The 18,064-nt window shown below is 41.6% G+C and overlaps 1 protein-coding gene across 1 annotated transcript in view; it reads right to left on the bottom strand.

The window, feature by feature from the left end:
- LOC126473677 (rotatin) overlaps positions 1–17,732 on the bottom strand; it is a 399,830-nt gene extending 382,098 nt beyond the window's left edge. Inside the window, exon 1 of the mRNA XM_050100916.1 lies at positions 17,561–17,732. Coding sequence (XP_049956873.1) covers positions 17,561–17,603 — 43 coding nt within the window. The 5' untranslated portion in view covers positions 17,604–17,732. The remainder of the gene's footprint in view (positions 1–17,560) is intronic.
- Positions 17,733–18,064: the final 332 nt, after the last annotated feature.

Here is an 18,064-nt window from a genome sequence, read left to right as displayed (position 1 = left end):
AAACACCCTGGATATGTATGGGGGCCTGACTGTAGGCTGCATTATGGGCAGGTGCAAGCTGAAATACTGTTACATTTCAACAAGAAATTACACACTTGAATTTCACAGTGAACGAGCAGAATATTTATGTTAGTGTTCCTAGCATTATTTGTATGCTTCTAACTTGAATCAAATTTTCGAATATTAGTTTTGAAACAGGCTATCACTACTAATTTCGGAGGTCTGTAGAGGATGCACGTTAGGCAAATTTTCTTAAAGAATTTAATGTTTACAAATATACATTTGACTTGTTTGTCTTTGTTACCACTGGGTGTTAGTAGCACGGTCAGTAATAAGCCAAAGTGTTCGTATGCCATTACTCCACCTCCTCATCTGTTACTTCCTGTAGTGTCTTAGGGCAGTGGAGTCTATATTTAGGGAACTGGAGAGCACGATTGATTTGAACTATGTGCCAATGCTCATTAGAACAAAGACATGGATGTCGGTATTCTGAAATATACAAGTATGGCAGAGTTCATTGAAATAAGTTGAAAGTCATGGTCAACTATGTTCTACAGCAAAAATACAGACACACTAGTAAAACTAGTGGCTGCATGAGTAGACAAGTTCATAGCTTCTAAAGCATACACTTCCGAGTTCATTTACGCTGCTTTTCTCCAGCCTTCATCCGCGCCATTATCCTGCCATCTCTAGTTCACATGCTATGTAGCCCAAATCCGGATATCACATTATTCAAAATTTTTAACTTTCACTAGTGAAATCCTCACATATTATCAGGCTTGTCTTCGTGAATTTCTTAATCACTATTACTATTTCAAACTTTTTCACAACTGTGGGTCTAGGTTTCATAGATCACAATGTTCTACGTCCTACTCTATAACTTCTGACTATAGAATGTGCTGCATGTATATTTGTTCTCACTTTAAGCTTTTTCAATTTAAAATGGCTGTGCTAATAGTAAATATTTTAATTTTACCAGCGTACTTCTCAGTGCTGCACAACAATATGTCATCCATATTGCCTTAGTCCAGAAGAATTTCGAGTGATGTTTGGTATCATTTTACCAAAATGGAAGAGAAAGGAAAATATCACTACTGTCAGCAGATAATTGCCATAGTTTCTGGCTCATCATCAAACCTGAAGAGACATCTAAAATCGAAGCATCCTACAGCACCTCTGGAATAATGTGGATCAGGAAGCTGATCACGCCAGCAATTGATGCAGAAATTCGAAAAATCATTTCTCATGAACCATCCTCACTGATGTCTGCTTCTGAGGAAGGCAAATTGAGTCTCAAGCTGTATCCAGCCCACCAGTGTTGTCAGGTTCTAGATCAAGTCCTGACTTATTTCCTTTTATAATGCCTTCATGCCCAACAACTTTTCATTTACAACACCCAATAAGTAACTTTTTTAATATTATAAATCCGCTCACATTAAATAAAAGTATGGCTTTACAAGGTGTACAACTTTGCTTCCGCCGTTTGCCGATAGGTGGCGACAACACTAAGTAGTGGTTGAAAGAAACAGATCGCAGACGTCAAGCAGTAAGCTTGGACCTCAGTCAACATAATCTCATTCAAACATTAGATGATTTTTGTCTGCATCATAAAGTTATTCTTGATTGACAATGACAGTTTACAACCCTAATTCTCGTCATTTGCAGGAGATGTTAGTGTTTTGTTTCAATATGAAGAACACAGCGGCTGAGTCTCAATGAATGCTCTCAAGTACGTATGGTAAGGATGCTATTAGTGAAAGAACTTGTCATGAGTGGTTTCAACGCTTCAAGAATGGTGATTTTAATGTCGTAGACCGGCATAGTGGTAGAAGAGAGAATGTTTTCGAAGATGCAGAATTGGAGACATTGCTGAGTGAAGAGTTACGTCAAACTCAAAAAGAAATGGCACGATTAGCGAGAGTGACACAGCAAGCCATTTCAAAATGTCTCAAGTCTATGGGTATGGTTCAGAAAGAAGGAACTTGGGTCCCGTGTGAGCTGAAACCAAGAGACATTGAACGGTATTTGTGTGTTTGTGAACAGTAGCCTTGGAGGCAAAAACAGAAGGGATTTCTGCATCGCATTGTGACCAGGGATGAAAAATGGGTTCATTATGATAACACTAAATGCAAAACATCATGGGGATATCCCAGCCATGCTTCCACATTGACGGCCAAACCAAATATTTGCGGCTCCAAGATCATGCTCTGCATTTGGTGGGACCAGTTGGTGTCGTGTACTATGAGGTGTTAAAACCAAGTGAAACAATCACAGGTGCTTGTTATCGAACGCAATTAATGCGTTTGAGCAAAGCATTAAAGAACAAATGACCACAATACAGTGAGAGGCATGATAAAGTGATTTTGCAGCACGACATTGCTCGATCCCAAGAGGCAAAAGAGGTAAAAACGTACTTGGAAACATTAATATGGGAAGTCCTACCCCACCCACTGTATTCTCCAGACATTGCTCCCTCTGACTATCACCTGTTTAGATCAAAGGTGCAAAGCCTGCCTGACCAACACTTCCGATCTCATGAAGAAGTCACAAATTGGATCGATCCGTGGATCGCTTCAAAAGATGAACAATTTTTTCGACATGGGATACGTACACTGCCCGAAAGATGGGAGAAAGTAGTGGCCAGCGATGGAAAATACTTTGAATGATACATGTGTAACCAATTTGTTTCATTAAAGCCTCAAATGTTGGGGAAAAAATGGTGGAAGAAAAGTTGTATACCTTGTAGATGTACAGCTTTTAAAAGAGATTTGCAGAGAATACCATCCTTCCTCTATAGTCGAAGAGACATAATTTAATATTTTGTCCAAATTATAGCTAACCAAGTCAAAAAATGTTGTCAAACTCTCTAATGCCCAGTCTGCATCATGAGTTATTTGAAAAAATTAAATATGATTTGACCACCACAAAGGCAGTCTGTCTTTTATCTGGTGTGTGGACAAGTGTAAATAACTTTAGTTTCTACGCATTCACAGCACATTTCATAGATGATAAGAGTGAACTAAGTCATACCTTTTAGAGTGCTCACTATTCGAAGACAGACACACCGCAGAAAACATCTCAAACTGGGTATAGTCTGTTATCCCAAATACAATATCAATTTTAAAATCGTTTCCATAATAACAGAAAATGAGTCAAACATGAAATTAAATAAGAAGCTTCTGAAATTTTCACATATCCCACGCTTTGCACATTCTTTAAACCCCACTGCGCAGCAAGCAATTCAGAAGTCCATACAGAAAACCTTTGAAAATGTCAAATGAGTTGTTATCTTTCTTAAGAAGAGACTCTTTGCTTTAAGCAAACTTGCTTACATGAAAAGAATATTTAAGAAAGACTGGCTTAAACTGAAATAAGATGTCCCAACCACATGGACCTCTACTTACAAAATGTTGCAAAGATTTAGGTTAATCCCAAAATTTCTTGGCTCACTATTTCAGGTGGAAAACTGATCACCTGAAACTTAAAAGGTGCAGACTGGGAGATAATGCAACAAGCTGCACAGATTTTGAAAGTTTTTGATGTGTTAACCAAAGCAGTGTCCTCAGAGAAAACAGTCTTCCTTTTAAAAATGAGATCTTGCCAAGGTTAATGGAATGGCAACTAAAATCTTTTTAAAGGCAAAAATAAAGAATGTCTTCAAGAAACAGAGTCATTGGTTGATAATTTGCTTAAACGGTTAGCAGAGTGGTTTGGGACTATCTCCAGCAACAAACTGATTAGTCAGGCGAAGTTACTGGACCCCCAATCCAAAGCCAACAATCTTCAGATGACAAAACCTTTCAGAACTGTTACATGAAGGCTACTGAAGAAATGAAAGCATTGGTTGTTCAAAACAGAGCTCATTTCTTAACCACTTACCACTGTAACACATGAGGCTTCATCAGTCTGGGAGGAGTTCAATGAAACTAATAGTCAGCTTCAAGCAAGTTACAACCCAGAAACTGCAGCAAGTGTCAAATGGAACAAATGTTTAGTGGAGAGATATTTGCCCAGAAACAGCAATTCCTTAAACTGCTGGAAAACAAGAAAATTGCTGTGACCTGCGCTGTATCAATTGGTTGTGAAAGTATTATGTATCACAGCAACATCAGTGGCCTGTGACCGAATTTTCAAAAGCACAACAAATGTGCACTAAGAAGAGAAAGAGACTCACATCAACTAAAATGGGTCAAATTTTATTTCTGAATGACAATATTGACTGTAAATGATGACTGCAGAAACAGTTCAAATACAGATGTAATAATTTCCCTCCAGGAGAAGTCTCAAAATATAACAAGAATCAGTCTCCATTCTTAAAGTTTTTCTAGTTGATAAAAAATATTTTGGATTTTGTTGTGATATTTACAATTTTTACAGCAAACAAAATTTGAAACTTTTGTATTACTAGCTACATAACAAAATTAGTACTCCTCTTTATATGTTCTTTGACCAAATTGGATAAAAACACAGGTTTAGAGACCTGAATTAAAAAGGCAATGTACCTTCTTTTTACTTATTCTTGTTAGTGAATGGTGAGCGCTGAGTCATGGAAAAGAGCTAGTTCATTCCAGTGAACGACCAGTTCTGATCCGATCTCTGAAAAGAACAATTTTGCGCATCTCTAGTATATAAAGGACAATTGGCCCTGCGGAATGCCCAACATGAGGCCTGTCTGCCTGGCGGTGGCAGGGCAATGACAGAATCATCAGAAAGTGGTCACTGTTACAAAGATCATCATGGGGTGACCAATGTAGGCGAGCCACGAGAGCAGGGGAGGAGACTGTGAGATCAATATCAGTAAAGGTGTCATGAGCGGCACTGATGTGGGTAGGGGAACAGTCATCGAGGAGACAATATCAATACGAGGGTGGGAGTTGCTGTCTTAAGGTAGACAGTTCAACATAAGCAAGTGGCCTACCTGGAGGGAAGCAGACATTGCAAAAGGTGATTGCCGGAGTTGTCTGCACTCTAAATGCTATCGCTTCCAGGTTGGTATGAAGGAGGTCCAGACACTTATGACATACATGCGAACGAAAGTACCAACTCCTCCAAATTCTGTCCCGGGGCCAACAGAATGCCAAATAACACTAAATGTTAGGGAGTGGTCATCATAAAAGTGAGTTTCTTGAAGAGCAAGACAGAATGAAGAGTAGGAGGAAACAAGGCATTGTATTTCCAGAAGGTGATGATAATTCCATTGGATTATTGTGTGGTAAGAGTCCAGGTGAGAGAGAAAGATGCCGAGGGGAGATCACAGCAGTTGGTCGGTGGACATGACCAACGAGGATGGGGTGACATCCATAAAAGCTGGCCTAATTCTGGATTAGGTGGAGGGGGTAAAACACCCCAGGAAGCTGGGGAAGCCCCATCCTTTGACTTGCACTGCTTCTTCTTCTCCCTCGGTGAGAAGGAGCAGGTGTTACTAGTAAGGGAATATGTGGCAATGGTGTTGGGATCGGACAGAGAGCGAGTGGCTTTGGGGCCCTCAGAGTGCAGGTCTCTCCTCCGGCCCGAGGGTGCAAGCTTCCTGTCCTGAGAATGTCGGGGAGGGGTGTTCCAAGATGGAGACCATCCCTAGCAGGAGCCAGAGAACAGGATGTTTTCCGTGGCTGAGGAGGAGCAGCAGGAGGAGGAGGAGGTGGAGTGGTTCCTGGAGGGGAAGCAAAGGGAGCTGCTTAAGGTGAATAAAGGGATGGGGAACAGGATGGGGTTAAGGGGGAGGGGTGAGGAGGAAACGACGCAACTGAGGAAAAGGTAGAGAAGAGATTTACATGGTGAAGTCTGTCAAACTTCTTCCAGGCCTCAAAGCATCTGAGACTGTCAAGGATCTTTATTTCCTGATTTTTTTTCCCTTCATGTACACTAGACACTGATGAGTGGGGAGAATGGAGGCTAGAGCAGTTTTTCTGTTAGGCGGTGGAGTGCAAGGGCTCCCCACATGAAGAGGGTGGCCACGATCACAACAGTTGGGAGTGGCATCGCATCGTGAGGACATGTGGCCAAAGTTGAGAGAATGGAAGCAACAGACGGGAGGCAGAATGTATGGTTTCATGGTGCATCTGTACACCATTACCATAACCTTGGGCAGGGTAAACCCCTCAAATGCCATGATGAAAGTGCCAGTGTCTACATGATGGTCCTTAGGGCCTTTCTAGACATGCTGGGTGAAATGAACACCATGTCATTCCAGATTAGCTGTAAGTTCATCGTTGAACTGGAGGAGAAGATCCTCATGGAAAATTATATCCTTTGTCATACTGAGTGACTTGTGAGGAGTGATAGTCATAATGATGCCTCCTAAATGGTCGCAGGTACGGAGGGAGGCTGGCTGACTGGCAGAAGTTGTCTTTACAAGGAGAGAGCCAAATCTCATATTGCTTAATAACTCAACTTCACCTAAATTGTCCTCAGTATGTTCCACAAAGAAAAGGGGTTTGGTGGCGGCAAAAGTCTCCCCATCAATCCTGCTATAGACCAGGAACCATGGAAAGGGTTTTGCCCCACGGTGACAGGTCTGGCCTTCCTCCCAGGGTGTATCCAAGGAGGGTAATGCCAGGAAGACAGAAACAGGAACTGAGACAGAACTATGTTAAGGAAAAGATGCGGTCACGGTAGAACAGCCAGAGAGTTTAACATATTTTATGTGCCAAACGTCCATTCTGGTTACACTCACTCATAACAGGGGCTCACCTTGTGGGCACCACCCAACCACAGCAGTGGCTGCTCTGGCAGGACGGTCACTGCCTGGAGTTCCAATGACCCAAAAAGGTGGGCTACAACTCCTAGGCTTGCACAAGGTGTTCACGGTGCAGGTACCAGCAATGTGATCCCTGCAGTGTCAGGGGTCTCAGTTAGATGGGTACGTAACAGCCACAGCACATGGATTGGCTATCAAGCTGGTGACATAGCAAGGAGGCGAAAGGACATAAGGGAGAGGGAGGGGAAGGGGGAAAGGGAGAGGGGAGGGAGGGGAAGGGGGAAAGGGAGGGGGAGAGCGAGAGGGAGAGGAGGAGGAGAGGAAACCACACTAAAGACACTAGGGAGGGAGTTCTTCCCCATGTGGCTCACACTACATATCTCAAATTTGAAGATGGAGGTCAAACCCCTGAGGAGGACAAAATAAGAAAAGCCAAAAAGGAGGAAGAAAAGTAACCAACCAAAAACACAAGATGAAGGAAAGTCACGAGGATAGATGGGCTGGCAAAAAGAAGAACACCAAGTTAAAGAAAGGAAGGGGCAAAGGGAAATGAAGGAGGACAGGGAAGGAGACGGAAGGGGAAGGTAAAGCAGAACAGAAAAGAATAAATGCTGCAATAGCTCAGGGACCTGTGTGTGCCACACATACCTTACTAAAGACCTGTGGGTCCACTGAGGGAACACATTTTGAGATCTCAAGAGTAAATATAGACATAAGTTGACAAAAAAATGCAAGGGCTTCTGCATTGCTAAATGTGTGAACAAAAATCTTAAATACCAACACTGACATCTTTTGCAATGAACTGTTTTTAGATGGAGAAAGCAAGCCAAATGGTATATATGAGGATATTTTATTTCAATAAAACGAAACATATTGGTGACAAGAGTATGCATTTCATTGAAGTCATAAGGCAGATTTAAAATATCTTCACTGATTTCGGAAATAACCTCAGAAAAAAAGTAGGCCTCTTGAAAGACGTGTATAAGGCAGGGAGGAACTGTGTAAATCAGTACTAATCCATGACTGCCAATGGAATGTTGGTTCTAGTACGTTTGTCATTGTCAGTTATTACCTACCGTGTTATGTCTATTATTTTACAGGTATTGTGTGGTTTTTCTTTCATGAAATATGCGAGTACATAGCACACAAACTGCCAGTGGCTGCCACTACTTTCTTTCTCTTATCATCCATACCTTCTAACGTATAATCTACTTTTGAAATGCCAAAATGTACTAGAATAAATAAAATGTCTATAAAAAGCCGCAATGTACAATATTCTTGCAGTGAGACAGTTGCAAGTCCTGAAATCCATTGCCCGTGGTCTCAGGGCTGCCGAGGAGCACCACAGTCCTGAACCCATGGATAAACCACAAAAATATGCTCCATTATGCCACACACAAACAGACCTGGCCTGCAGGCTCATTGTTGAGACTAGATCCGATGGGCAGGGCCTGCACACTAGTGGGAAATGATCAGCTTCAGATTGGCAGGCCCGAAGCTGTTAGAGATACCCACAGAAATGGCCTGAGGTTTTGGCCCGTCATGGAAGTCCACTGGTGTGGCCAGCTATTTACGTGTCACAGACATCATGTTGATGAAATGAGACCGCAGTGATCAATCCATGCAACAGATAACTTGTGTAAATACTCTAAGAATCAATACTAGTGAGGATGACAGCAACTCACTGTAAAGATGGTCACTGAGCTCCAAACAGGCACATAGAAAACACAATCACTCTCTCACAACCTAAATTTTTGGCCAGAGTCTTTGTCAGAAAATGAGAGTATGTACACATTCACACAAATCACTCAGACACAACTCATGCACACATGACCGCTGTCTCCAGCCACTGAGTCAATAGTTTCTGAGAATCAGATCCAAAACCACTCCTCACACCTCCCTACCTCTTGTTGGCAGCTGCTAGGCTAGCAGCAAGAAGTGGTGACAGCACCGACTGCAAGATGACGGGATTGGTAGAAAGGGAACAAGCAGTAAAACTGAGTGAGTAGTGAAGTGGCTCACTTACTCAGCTGCGCCGAGCCAGCGACGATGCCTGATATCTCAGTAAACAAACCATTTTACCTACTGAGACAAAAATGAGGTTTTTCCAGTGTTTTCTTCAAATTTCCCTGACATGATTGAAATTCCCTGATTTCCAGAACTTGTGGCAACCCTGCAGCTATTTTTGCCACACACTGTATAAGTTATCTGGAGCAAATTGTGTGAAGATCAAGGAGCACTGTACAATAGGAAACAACCAAATGAGGCTGTACAGTTGCTAACACTCATACTCGTAAATATGAAGTCTGCTCTGTCTGGCCAACTTGATTTAAGTTTCCCTAGATCATTTCAGGTAAATGTCGGAATGGGTGCTTCATCAGATCACAGCCAAGCATCTGTCCTTTCCTTATAAAAACACATTTATATACTCTTTTTGTAAGTCTCTTTCTGAACTATTTATTTTAATTGTATTATAATACAGACCAATATTGTCAGATGATTCCCGTAAGTGTTTTGTAAGAAATATCCTTTGTAGACTGACTGCATTTTTGTAGAAACAAACCAATGTCTGCTACCGGCTTTACCTGCAACTGAGCCTACATGATCGTTCCATTTTATATCCCTACAAATTGTTACACTCAGGAATTTGTTTAAACTGACTGATTCAAATCGCGATGTGCTGATATTGCACTCAGAGGACAGATGAACTACATTCTTTTGTTTTGTGGAGTGCATGACTTTATATTCCTGGACATTTAAGGCAAGTTGCCAATCTCTGCACCACTTTGAAATCTTTTCAGGATCTCACTCCATTATAGATGATTGCATCACATAAAAAAAGTCTGAGGTTACTATTAATATTGCTTACATGTAATTAATACAAAATGCGAACAGCAAGGGATCCAACACATTTCCCTGGGGCATACCTGAGGTTACTTCTACATAAATCAACGATTCTCCAGCAAAAATAACACACTGCAATGCTCCTACTCAGAAATCCTTAATCCAGCTACAAATTTCACTTGATACCCCATAAATTCCAAATCCAATAATAAGGTTAGATGTGGTACTGAGTCAGGTGCTTTTTGAGAAACAAGAAATACTGCATCTACTTGACTACCTTGATCCATGGCTTTCAGAAAGTCATGTGAGAAAAGTAGGAGTTGAGTCTGCATTGTTGATGTTATCAGAATCCACGGTGGTTGGTGTGCAGAGGGACATTCCATTCAACAAATGGATGTCAAGCACATCGAGCGGTAATTTTGTGGCTCACTTCTGCTGCCTTCTTACAGACAGGGTGAACTGAGCTTTTTTTTCCAACAAGCGGGCACAGTTTTTTGTCCGAGGGCTCTACAGTATAATATAGTTAAATGAGGGTCAATTCAGCTGCACATTCTGTCTACAGTCTGACAGAGATTCCATTGGGCCACAGAGCTTTGTTTAATTTTACTGATTTCAGCTGCTTCTCAACACCACTGATAATACTACCAGTAAAGGTGCACTTAACAGTGTTGGTGTCTTCTTAAGTAACATAACCCAGTATGCTGACCTTGATGGTGAGAGTTCATCAGAGACAAGGGTATTGTCAGGATTGCCCCAGGGAAGCGTGATAGGGCCACTATTATTTTCTATATACTTAAATGATCTAGCAGACAGGGTAAGCAACAGTCTGAGACTGCTTGCTGACGCTGTAGTGTATCGGACGGTGTCATCGCTGAGCGACTGTAGGACGACGTAGACAAAATTTATAGCTGGTATGATGAATGGGAGCTAGCACTACATGTAGAATGATATAAGTTAATGCAGATGAGTAGGGAAAACAATCCATAGTGTTTCAATACAGAAACAGCAGTGTGCTGCTTGACTTTGTCTTGTTTATTAAATATCAAGGCATAACATTGTAAAGCAATATGAAATGGAATACCATCTAAGGACTGTAGCAGGGAAGGTGAATGATCAACTAGGGTTAGTTGGGAGAAATTTAGTATAGCATGGTCATCTGTAAAGGAGACCACATACAGGACACCAGTGCGACATATTGTTGAGTACTGTTTGCGTGTTTGGGATCTTCACCAGGTCAGATTAAAGGAAGACACTGAAGAAATTCTGGGGTAGGCCGATAGATTTGTTACCAGTAAATTCAAACAACACACAAGTACTACAGAGATGCTTCGGGAACTAAACTGGGAGTCACTGAAGGTAAGGCGATGTTCTTTTTGAGGAGCGCTACTGAGAAAATTTAGAGGACCAGAATTTGAAGCTGGCTGCAGGACAATTCTACTGCCAGCAACATGCATTTCGCAAAAGGAGCATAAAGCTAAGATTAAAGAGATTAAGGCTCTTATGGAGGCATACAGACAGTCGTTTCTCTCTCACTCCATTGGTGAGTGTGACAGAAAAGGAAATTACTAATAGTGGTAAAGGGTACTCTCCACCAATATTCATACAATGGCTTGCAGGGAACGTATGGAAATGGAGATGTTGTATTACATGCTGATATGGTTAACAACTCACAGGATAAACAATGGGAACAGAATATGATATGAAATCACACACACATGATTGCAGCCTCTGTCAGCTGAAGCCACAATGAGAGCAACAGCAGCAGTGCAAGATGGGAGTGGCAACTTGGTGGGGCAAGGAGGCAGGTGGGGTAGGGTAGGGGAGGAATAGCAGGGGGTGGGGGACAATGAAGTGCTGCTAGGGAGCGCACAAGGATGAGGTGGAGAGAGGATAGGGCAGCTGGGTGCAGTAGGGAGGTTAAACGGAGAGCAAGGGAGAGGTTAGAGGGTGGGGGTGTTGCACAAAAGGAGAGAAGTAAAAAGACTGGGGGTGTTGGTAGAATGAGGGCTGTATAGCGCTAGAATGGGATCAGGAAAGGGGTTGGCTGGGTGAGAAAATGACTAACGAAGGTTGGTTTCCCCTTTTTCATCTGTTTCTTCCTTCTCATGATTTTCCCCACATATTTGGGTGTATTTTTTTCAGACGTAATTCTATCTTATTCATGTATTTTTCACATTTTTTCCACCACCATGGATCTTTTCTGCTTCCATCTGCATCAATACAGAAACATTTCCTTATCCATAACCAGAACCCAGTCCTACATACTGTTCCTGTGTTGTTGCTTGGCTCTTGAAATCCCCCCCCCCCCCCCCAAATGGCCTTACCATCAAATTACTCATCTCCGGCTGCCAACCCTCCTTCCACAATACCTCCAACTGTTCAGATTCACCTAATCCTTACCCCTCCCCAGCAGAGTCCTGGAAACCATATCAACCAAGCCCAAACCTCCTTGTAATATCTTCTCTCCATCTGTGAAATGTCCACCGCCATTAGCTGAGTGGTCAGCGCGACAGAATGTCAATCCTAAGAGCCCGGGTTCGACTACCGACTGGGTCAGAGATTTTCTCCGCTCAGGTACTGGGTATTGAGGTATCCTAATCATCACATTTCATCCCCATCAATGCGCAAGTTGCCGAAGTGGTGTCAAATCGAAAGACTTGCACCTGGCGAACGGTCTACCCAATAGGAGGCCCTAGTCACGCGGCATTTACATCCATGAAATTCTTCTGCTATGAAATCCCAAATTCCTGTAACCTATAACACACACTGAAACTCTTGCCCTAAAGGAATTAGAGCAACATGCACAACGCCACCTCAAAAAATTCTCTACCCTGCTCACTTCCTAATCCCACTTTGGAGTACCACAGTCTGCCACCACTACAACCTCCAAGCCTCCCCCACGTCCCCTCATAGCTGCCAATAGGCCTACTACATTTACCCCATCCTTCAAAACTCCCTCCCACCACTACACAGAATCCAGAACCTAAACAGACCCAAAACACAGTCATGAACCTCTCCTCCAGAAGCCTGATCCCTACAGAAATATGTCCTATCCAAAGACCATCTATTGCCCCACTCCCACATTCAATCATGTACAACTTGTTAAAGACCTTTCTCTCCTTCTTCCGGTCCATACAGTAAAAACACTTTTTCACCACCAACCCTAACAATCAAACTCAACCAAAGACCAATATTGAACCCTGCCAGACTCAGTTCATTCCTCCATCCAATCGTGATCCAACCCCACTGCCTCTGTTAACTTTCCACAACTTGTTAACCTTGAACCTTGCCTCAATATCATTCCCCAAATCCCTCAACATGCAAACTAACCGCACATCTGCAGACAGAACCACAGCCCATCATCTAAAAATTGATCCTGACCTTATGATTCTACCTGCATACAAAGGCTCCATCACCATTGTTTTGAACCACAAGGATTACCTGGCAGAAGGACTCTGCCAGCTGCCAGATACATCCACCTACAAACCTTGCCACAGTGACCCGCATTAAAGAAATCCAGTGGGTTCCAGTCTCTCCTCAAATCCTTAGACCCATCCCAGAACCTTTCCCTGGAGCCCACCTCTCTGCTCACCCCTACCACTCCCCGCCCTTTTACCTTCTACATGCTTCCTGAAGTTCATAAACCCACCCATTCAGGATGCCCCATTGTGGCCAGTTACTGTGTCCCCATTGAGCGAATCTCTGCTCTCGTAGACCAACACCTTCAGCCTATTACCATAACCTACCCTCCTACATAAAAGATACCTATATAAAAGATACCAACCATTTCCTCCACAGTTCCTGTCCCTTTACCACATCATGCCCTGCTCGTCGCTATTGATGCCACCTCCCTCTACACTAACATTCCTAATGCCCAAGGCCTTACCGCTGTTGAACACTACCTTTCCCAACACCCGATGGATTCCAAACCAACAACTTCCTTCCAAGTTGCCATAAGCAACTATATCCTCACCCACAATTACTTCTCCTTTTAAGGCATTACCTACAAACAAATCCAGGATATGGCTATGAGCACCCGCATGGCACCCTCCTATGCCAACCTATTCATGAGCCATCTACAGGAAACCTTCCTAAACACACAGGATCCTAAACCCATCACCTGTTTCACATTCACTGACGACATCTTTGTGATCTGGATTGAGGGTGAGGACACCCTATCCACATTCCTCCAGAACTCAACAGCTTCTCCCCCATTTGCTTCACCTGGTCCTACTCAAGCCAACAAACCACCTTCGTATATGTTGACGTCCATCTCAGAGATGGCTACATCAGTACCTCTGCCCATATCAAACCTACCAACCACTGGCAATACCTACCTGCAGTGATGAGTGGTTCCTCTCGAAATATACCAAGGGTCTCACTGGGGCCTTCACAGACCGTAATTATCCTCCCACCATTGTACAAAAACAAATCTCCTTTGCCTTATCTTTCCAGTCTACCACAATCTCCCAAAGTCTCACTGTCTGGCCACAAAGGAACATCCCCCTCGTAACTCAGTACCACTGAGGACTGGAGCAACTGAATTATATTCTCCGTTAGGGTTTCGACTACCCCTTGTCATGCCCAGAAATGAGAAATGTCCTATCCACTATCCTTGTCACAGCGGTATTCCACTGTGCACCGAACCTACACAATACACTCATCCATCCCTATACAACCCCTGTTCCCAACCCCTTACCTCATGGCTCATATCCCTGTAATAGACCTAGATGCAAGACCTGTCTCATACATCCTCCCACCACCACCTGCTCCAGTCCAGTCACAAATATCACCTACCCCATCAAAGGCAGGGCTACTTGTGAACCAGTCATGTAATCTACAAGCTAAGCTGCAACCACTGTGCTGCATTCTATGTAGGCATGACAACCAATAAGCTGTCTGTCTGCATGAATGGCCACCAACAAACTATGGTCAAGAAACAAGTGGACTATCCTGTTGCTGAGCACACTGCCCAATACAACATCCTTCATTTCAATGACTTCTTCACAGTCTGTGCCATATGGATCCTCCCACCAGCACCAGTTATTCTGAACTGCGCAGGTGAGAACTCCCCCTACAAGATATCCTATGTTTCCGTAACCCTCCTGGTCTCAACCTTCATTATCATTTTTCTCACCCATCCAGCCCCTTCCCTGTTCCCATTCCAGCTCTGCACAGCCCTCATTCCACCAACGCACCCAGTCTTTTTACGTCTCTCCTTTTCCGCAACGCCCCTCTACCACCTCTCTCCCGCCGTCCATCTAACCTCTCAACTGCACCTAGCTGCCCTAAGCTCTCTCCACCTCGTACTTGTGCACTCTCCAGCACCACTTCACTGTCCCCCATGCCTACCCTGCTCTCTCTCCACCTTCCCGCCCCAGCTGTCTCCTTATCCCCACCCAGAACCCACTCCTATCGTGCACTGCTGCTATTGCTCACACTATGACTTCAGCTGCCAGAGGCTGCAGTCATGTGTGTGTGAGTTGCATTTGCATGTCTATATGTGCGTGTCTCTCGTCTATTTTTGACAAAAGCTAATATTGTGACAGTCTTTTTGTTGTGCCTATCTGTGACTCAACATATCCACTATATGGTGAGTAGCAACTTTCCTTTTCATAATATTGCTACATTCCATCTTGGATTTTCCATAATTTGATCATTGTGAGGTTATTATAGCCCTAAGAGCTATATCACTCATCACAGCAATGGTGCAAGAGTAAAACTTGTATGATTCTCATGAATTTTTCATTTTAAAAGAACATTTGAAAATTAAGTTCAATATAACTCTTTTTACTTTACTACCCTCAGTTTCACATCCTGTCGTCCATCAGCACCTGGATACTGACTCTGGTGCCACTAAAAGCATTAACATAAGAATCTCTGTTTTTCCTGAGAGATCTTGCAACAATATTTTGCTACGTTAGTCACTGAAGGCTTCACACACTGACATTTTGACAGCCACATGCATTTCATTCAACATGTCTCTAGCTGTATGCTTCGTTTTAGAAACACAACTCATGAACGCACTACATTCTATGGATAACAATTGAACTAAAGTGGACATGTATTATGCTTCTGTATGTAGTTTGCATCCTCTCTGAGAATGCCTTCAGAACAGAGATTGGCACCTCATCCAGGCACGCCATGTTGTTATTTTTTAATGTTTGTATTGTCTTCTTAGGATACATCATCATTATTCTGGTAACGTAATTTATTTTGGGCGCTACACCTGTCTTAGGAAAATTTTGCTGCAGGTTCTCTGCAATAACTGAAAAGTAGTCACTTACATAATTCTCTATTTTCTGTGGATTTTCTACTATTATACAGTTATCTCTGATTTGTGTGTTATTGTTCTTGTGTCTGTTATGATACACACCAATTTATTATCCCTCAATCATTACACGGCTTTTGTAAAGAACAGAGGTATTTAAGGTTCCCAGAGAGCTTTCTAACATACGCAGTTGTTAAATCTTTTTCTCCTGCTGTAGTCACCTCTTTCAGAAATGTCTCCTGAAACATTAGTTTGAACACTGCAAAATTTAAGACTTTTCTGACCACCCATTATCTGTATACACTTCATTTTGTGTTTGAGTTAGTAATATTCTTGAAAAAGTACCTATGTAAGATTTACAGAAGAATGATTGACAGGCCTGCAGTTTTGTGGGAGTTTGCAAGCCTGTTTCTAGTCTTATTATGTGGCCTTAAAGGTAGTAGATCTTTTATAAAGGCACTTTAATTTCTACTGCCGACATGCTCTAGATTGATGCTGAATTTTTGGTTGCCATTGTAGCATTATTTATCATGTTCCACTGATATTTTATTTAAACAAACTGCCTTCCATGTGTTCTATATAAATACCTTGCAAAAAGTGTTTGATGTTGGTATTAGTCATTACGTATAGTCTGTGTTTGATATAGCAAAAAGCTTCTAAATTCATATCTATTTAATTCTATAATTTTGCTTCAAAACACCTACACACATTAAGGTTGTTGTCAATTTAACCTCATCCAAAATAAACAAAAAATGCTTAAAAAACATGCAGGTTTTAAAAAAATAGAGGAAACAATAAAACCTGACTATATTTAAATATGAAAATTTAACTAACACACAAAAATGTTACATAGTTAGCCTTACACAAATTAATAAGAGCCATCATAGAATTTATTTTATTAATATTGTGTTTCAACTTCGATTGCAATATAAGAAACACAACTAAATAACGTTTGCAGTTCTAGAAAAACAAAACAACATGATGTAGAATCATAATGACTGTCAAGCGTGATATACTACTTTTCGGAAGAATGTCTAAATTTATAGATCTTCACAAATTTCTCAGATCTTTTCTCTCCTAAATTATTTCTTAATTTTCATAAAACAAGCCTGTAGGTGAAAAAGGTTATCTCAATGGATGAAGTGCTGTCATGGGAAGAAAAGACGTGCTAACATAGTTGGTAGTTGTAACAATGGGTTAAAGTTTCTAATAAATTAGACATAGGAATTTAAACTGAATTATTTAATCGTCAATAGAAAACAATTTAAAAAAACATAACCGATAAAAATCAAAATCTACCCACTGGGTTCGTGTTTTTTAATACCAAGTTTTTCTCAATCCCGATACAAATATTGCTGCTTTATTTCAAGCATCTTTGTACTGTTGTTACACTATGCTGTGTGCAATATAATGCTGCTACATATATATCTAGAAACTACTTACTAACTAAAATTGTAGCAGTATTTCTCTATGTTCCCTGGAATAACTTAATAGCTGTCAATCCCGTGTGTCATCGTCACGTCAATTTAACTTCAAAAATAGGTTTTTCTATTCATTTCACTGGTCATCTGCTCCGCGCACTTCTTAGTCATAAAATATGGTACATTCGGTAATTTCATAGTTTACTACCTTAAATAATCGGCTCACAATAAACATCCAAAATCAAAATCTTATGGTAGTTACACGAAAAGGCAGAAACTGTATCAGAAACTATGAAAAACAATTTCAATAACATGACGTGCACGAACCTAATTTAGCTATAAGTGTGGAGATGACGGATCTGTCGCTCATGTTGGATAATTTTGGAATTAGATATCACATAATGTCAACAAAAACACAGCATCCCTCAAACACTACAAATAACTTGTCGTCTAATCCACAAATGACAACAAAACGGTAAACAACCCAACAACACATGAAATTAATTTCAAATGTACTGCGTATCAGAGATGTACGTTGTTCGGTCAAAGATGGAATGAAACTTGTAATTTATTTTATCGTAAAATTTCTCAGTGATAATGATTTATAAATTTATTTACAAAAAACGAGGAGTGAAATAAAAATGTAATCGCGTCAGTGATGGGGGTTATTTAGATCTTGTTAGATGAATTTCATAACAACACCAAAAGTCAACGATGTAAGTAAAATTATCGCATCAACGCCGTCTGTCATTAAGTCGATTATGTTCGTTCGTCTTTGGCGGCAATTCAAACGTTCGTTCCTTCGTGATCATAAATACTTACCAAAAACAT

The sequence above is a fragment of the Schistocerca serialis genome, chromosome 1 (assembly GCF_023864345.2).
Source record: "Schistocerca serialis cubense isolate TAMUIC-IGC-003099 chromosome 1, iqSchSeri2.2, whole genome shotgun sequence".
In the NCBI taxonomy this organism is placed as follows: domain Eukaryota; kingdom Metazoa; phylum Arthropoda; class Insecta; order Orthoptera; family Acrididae; genus Schistocerca; species Schistocerca serialis.
The sequence above is the reverse complement of the archived record's forward strand: the minus strand, read 5'-3'. Positions and strand labels throughout refer to the sequence as shown.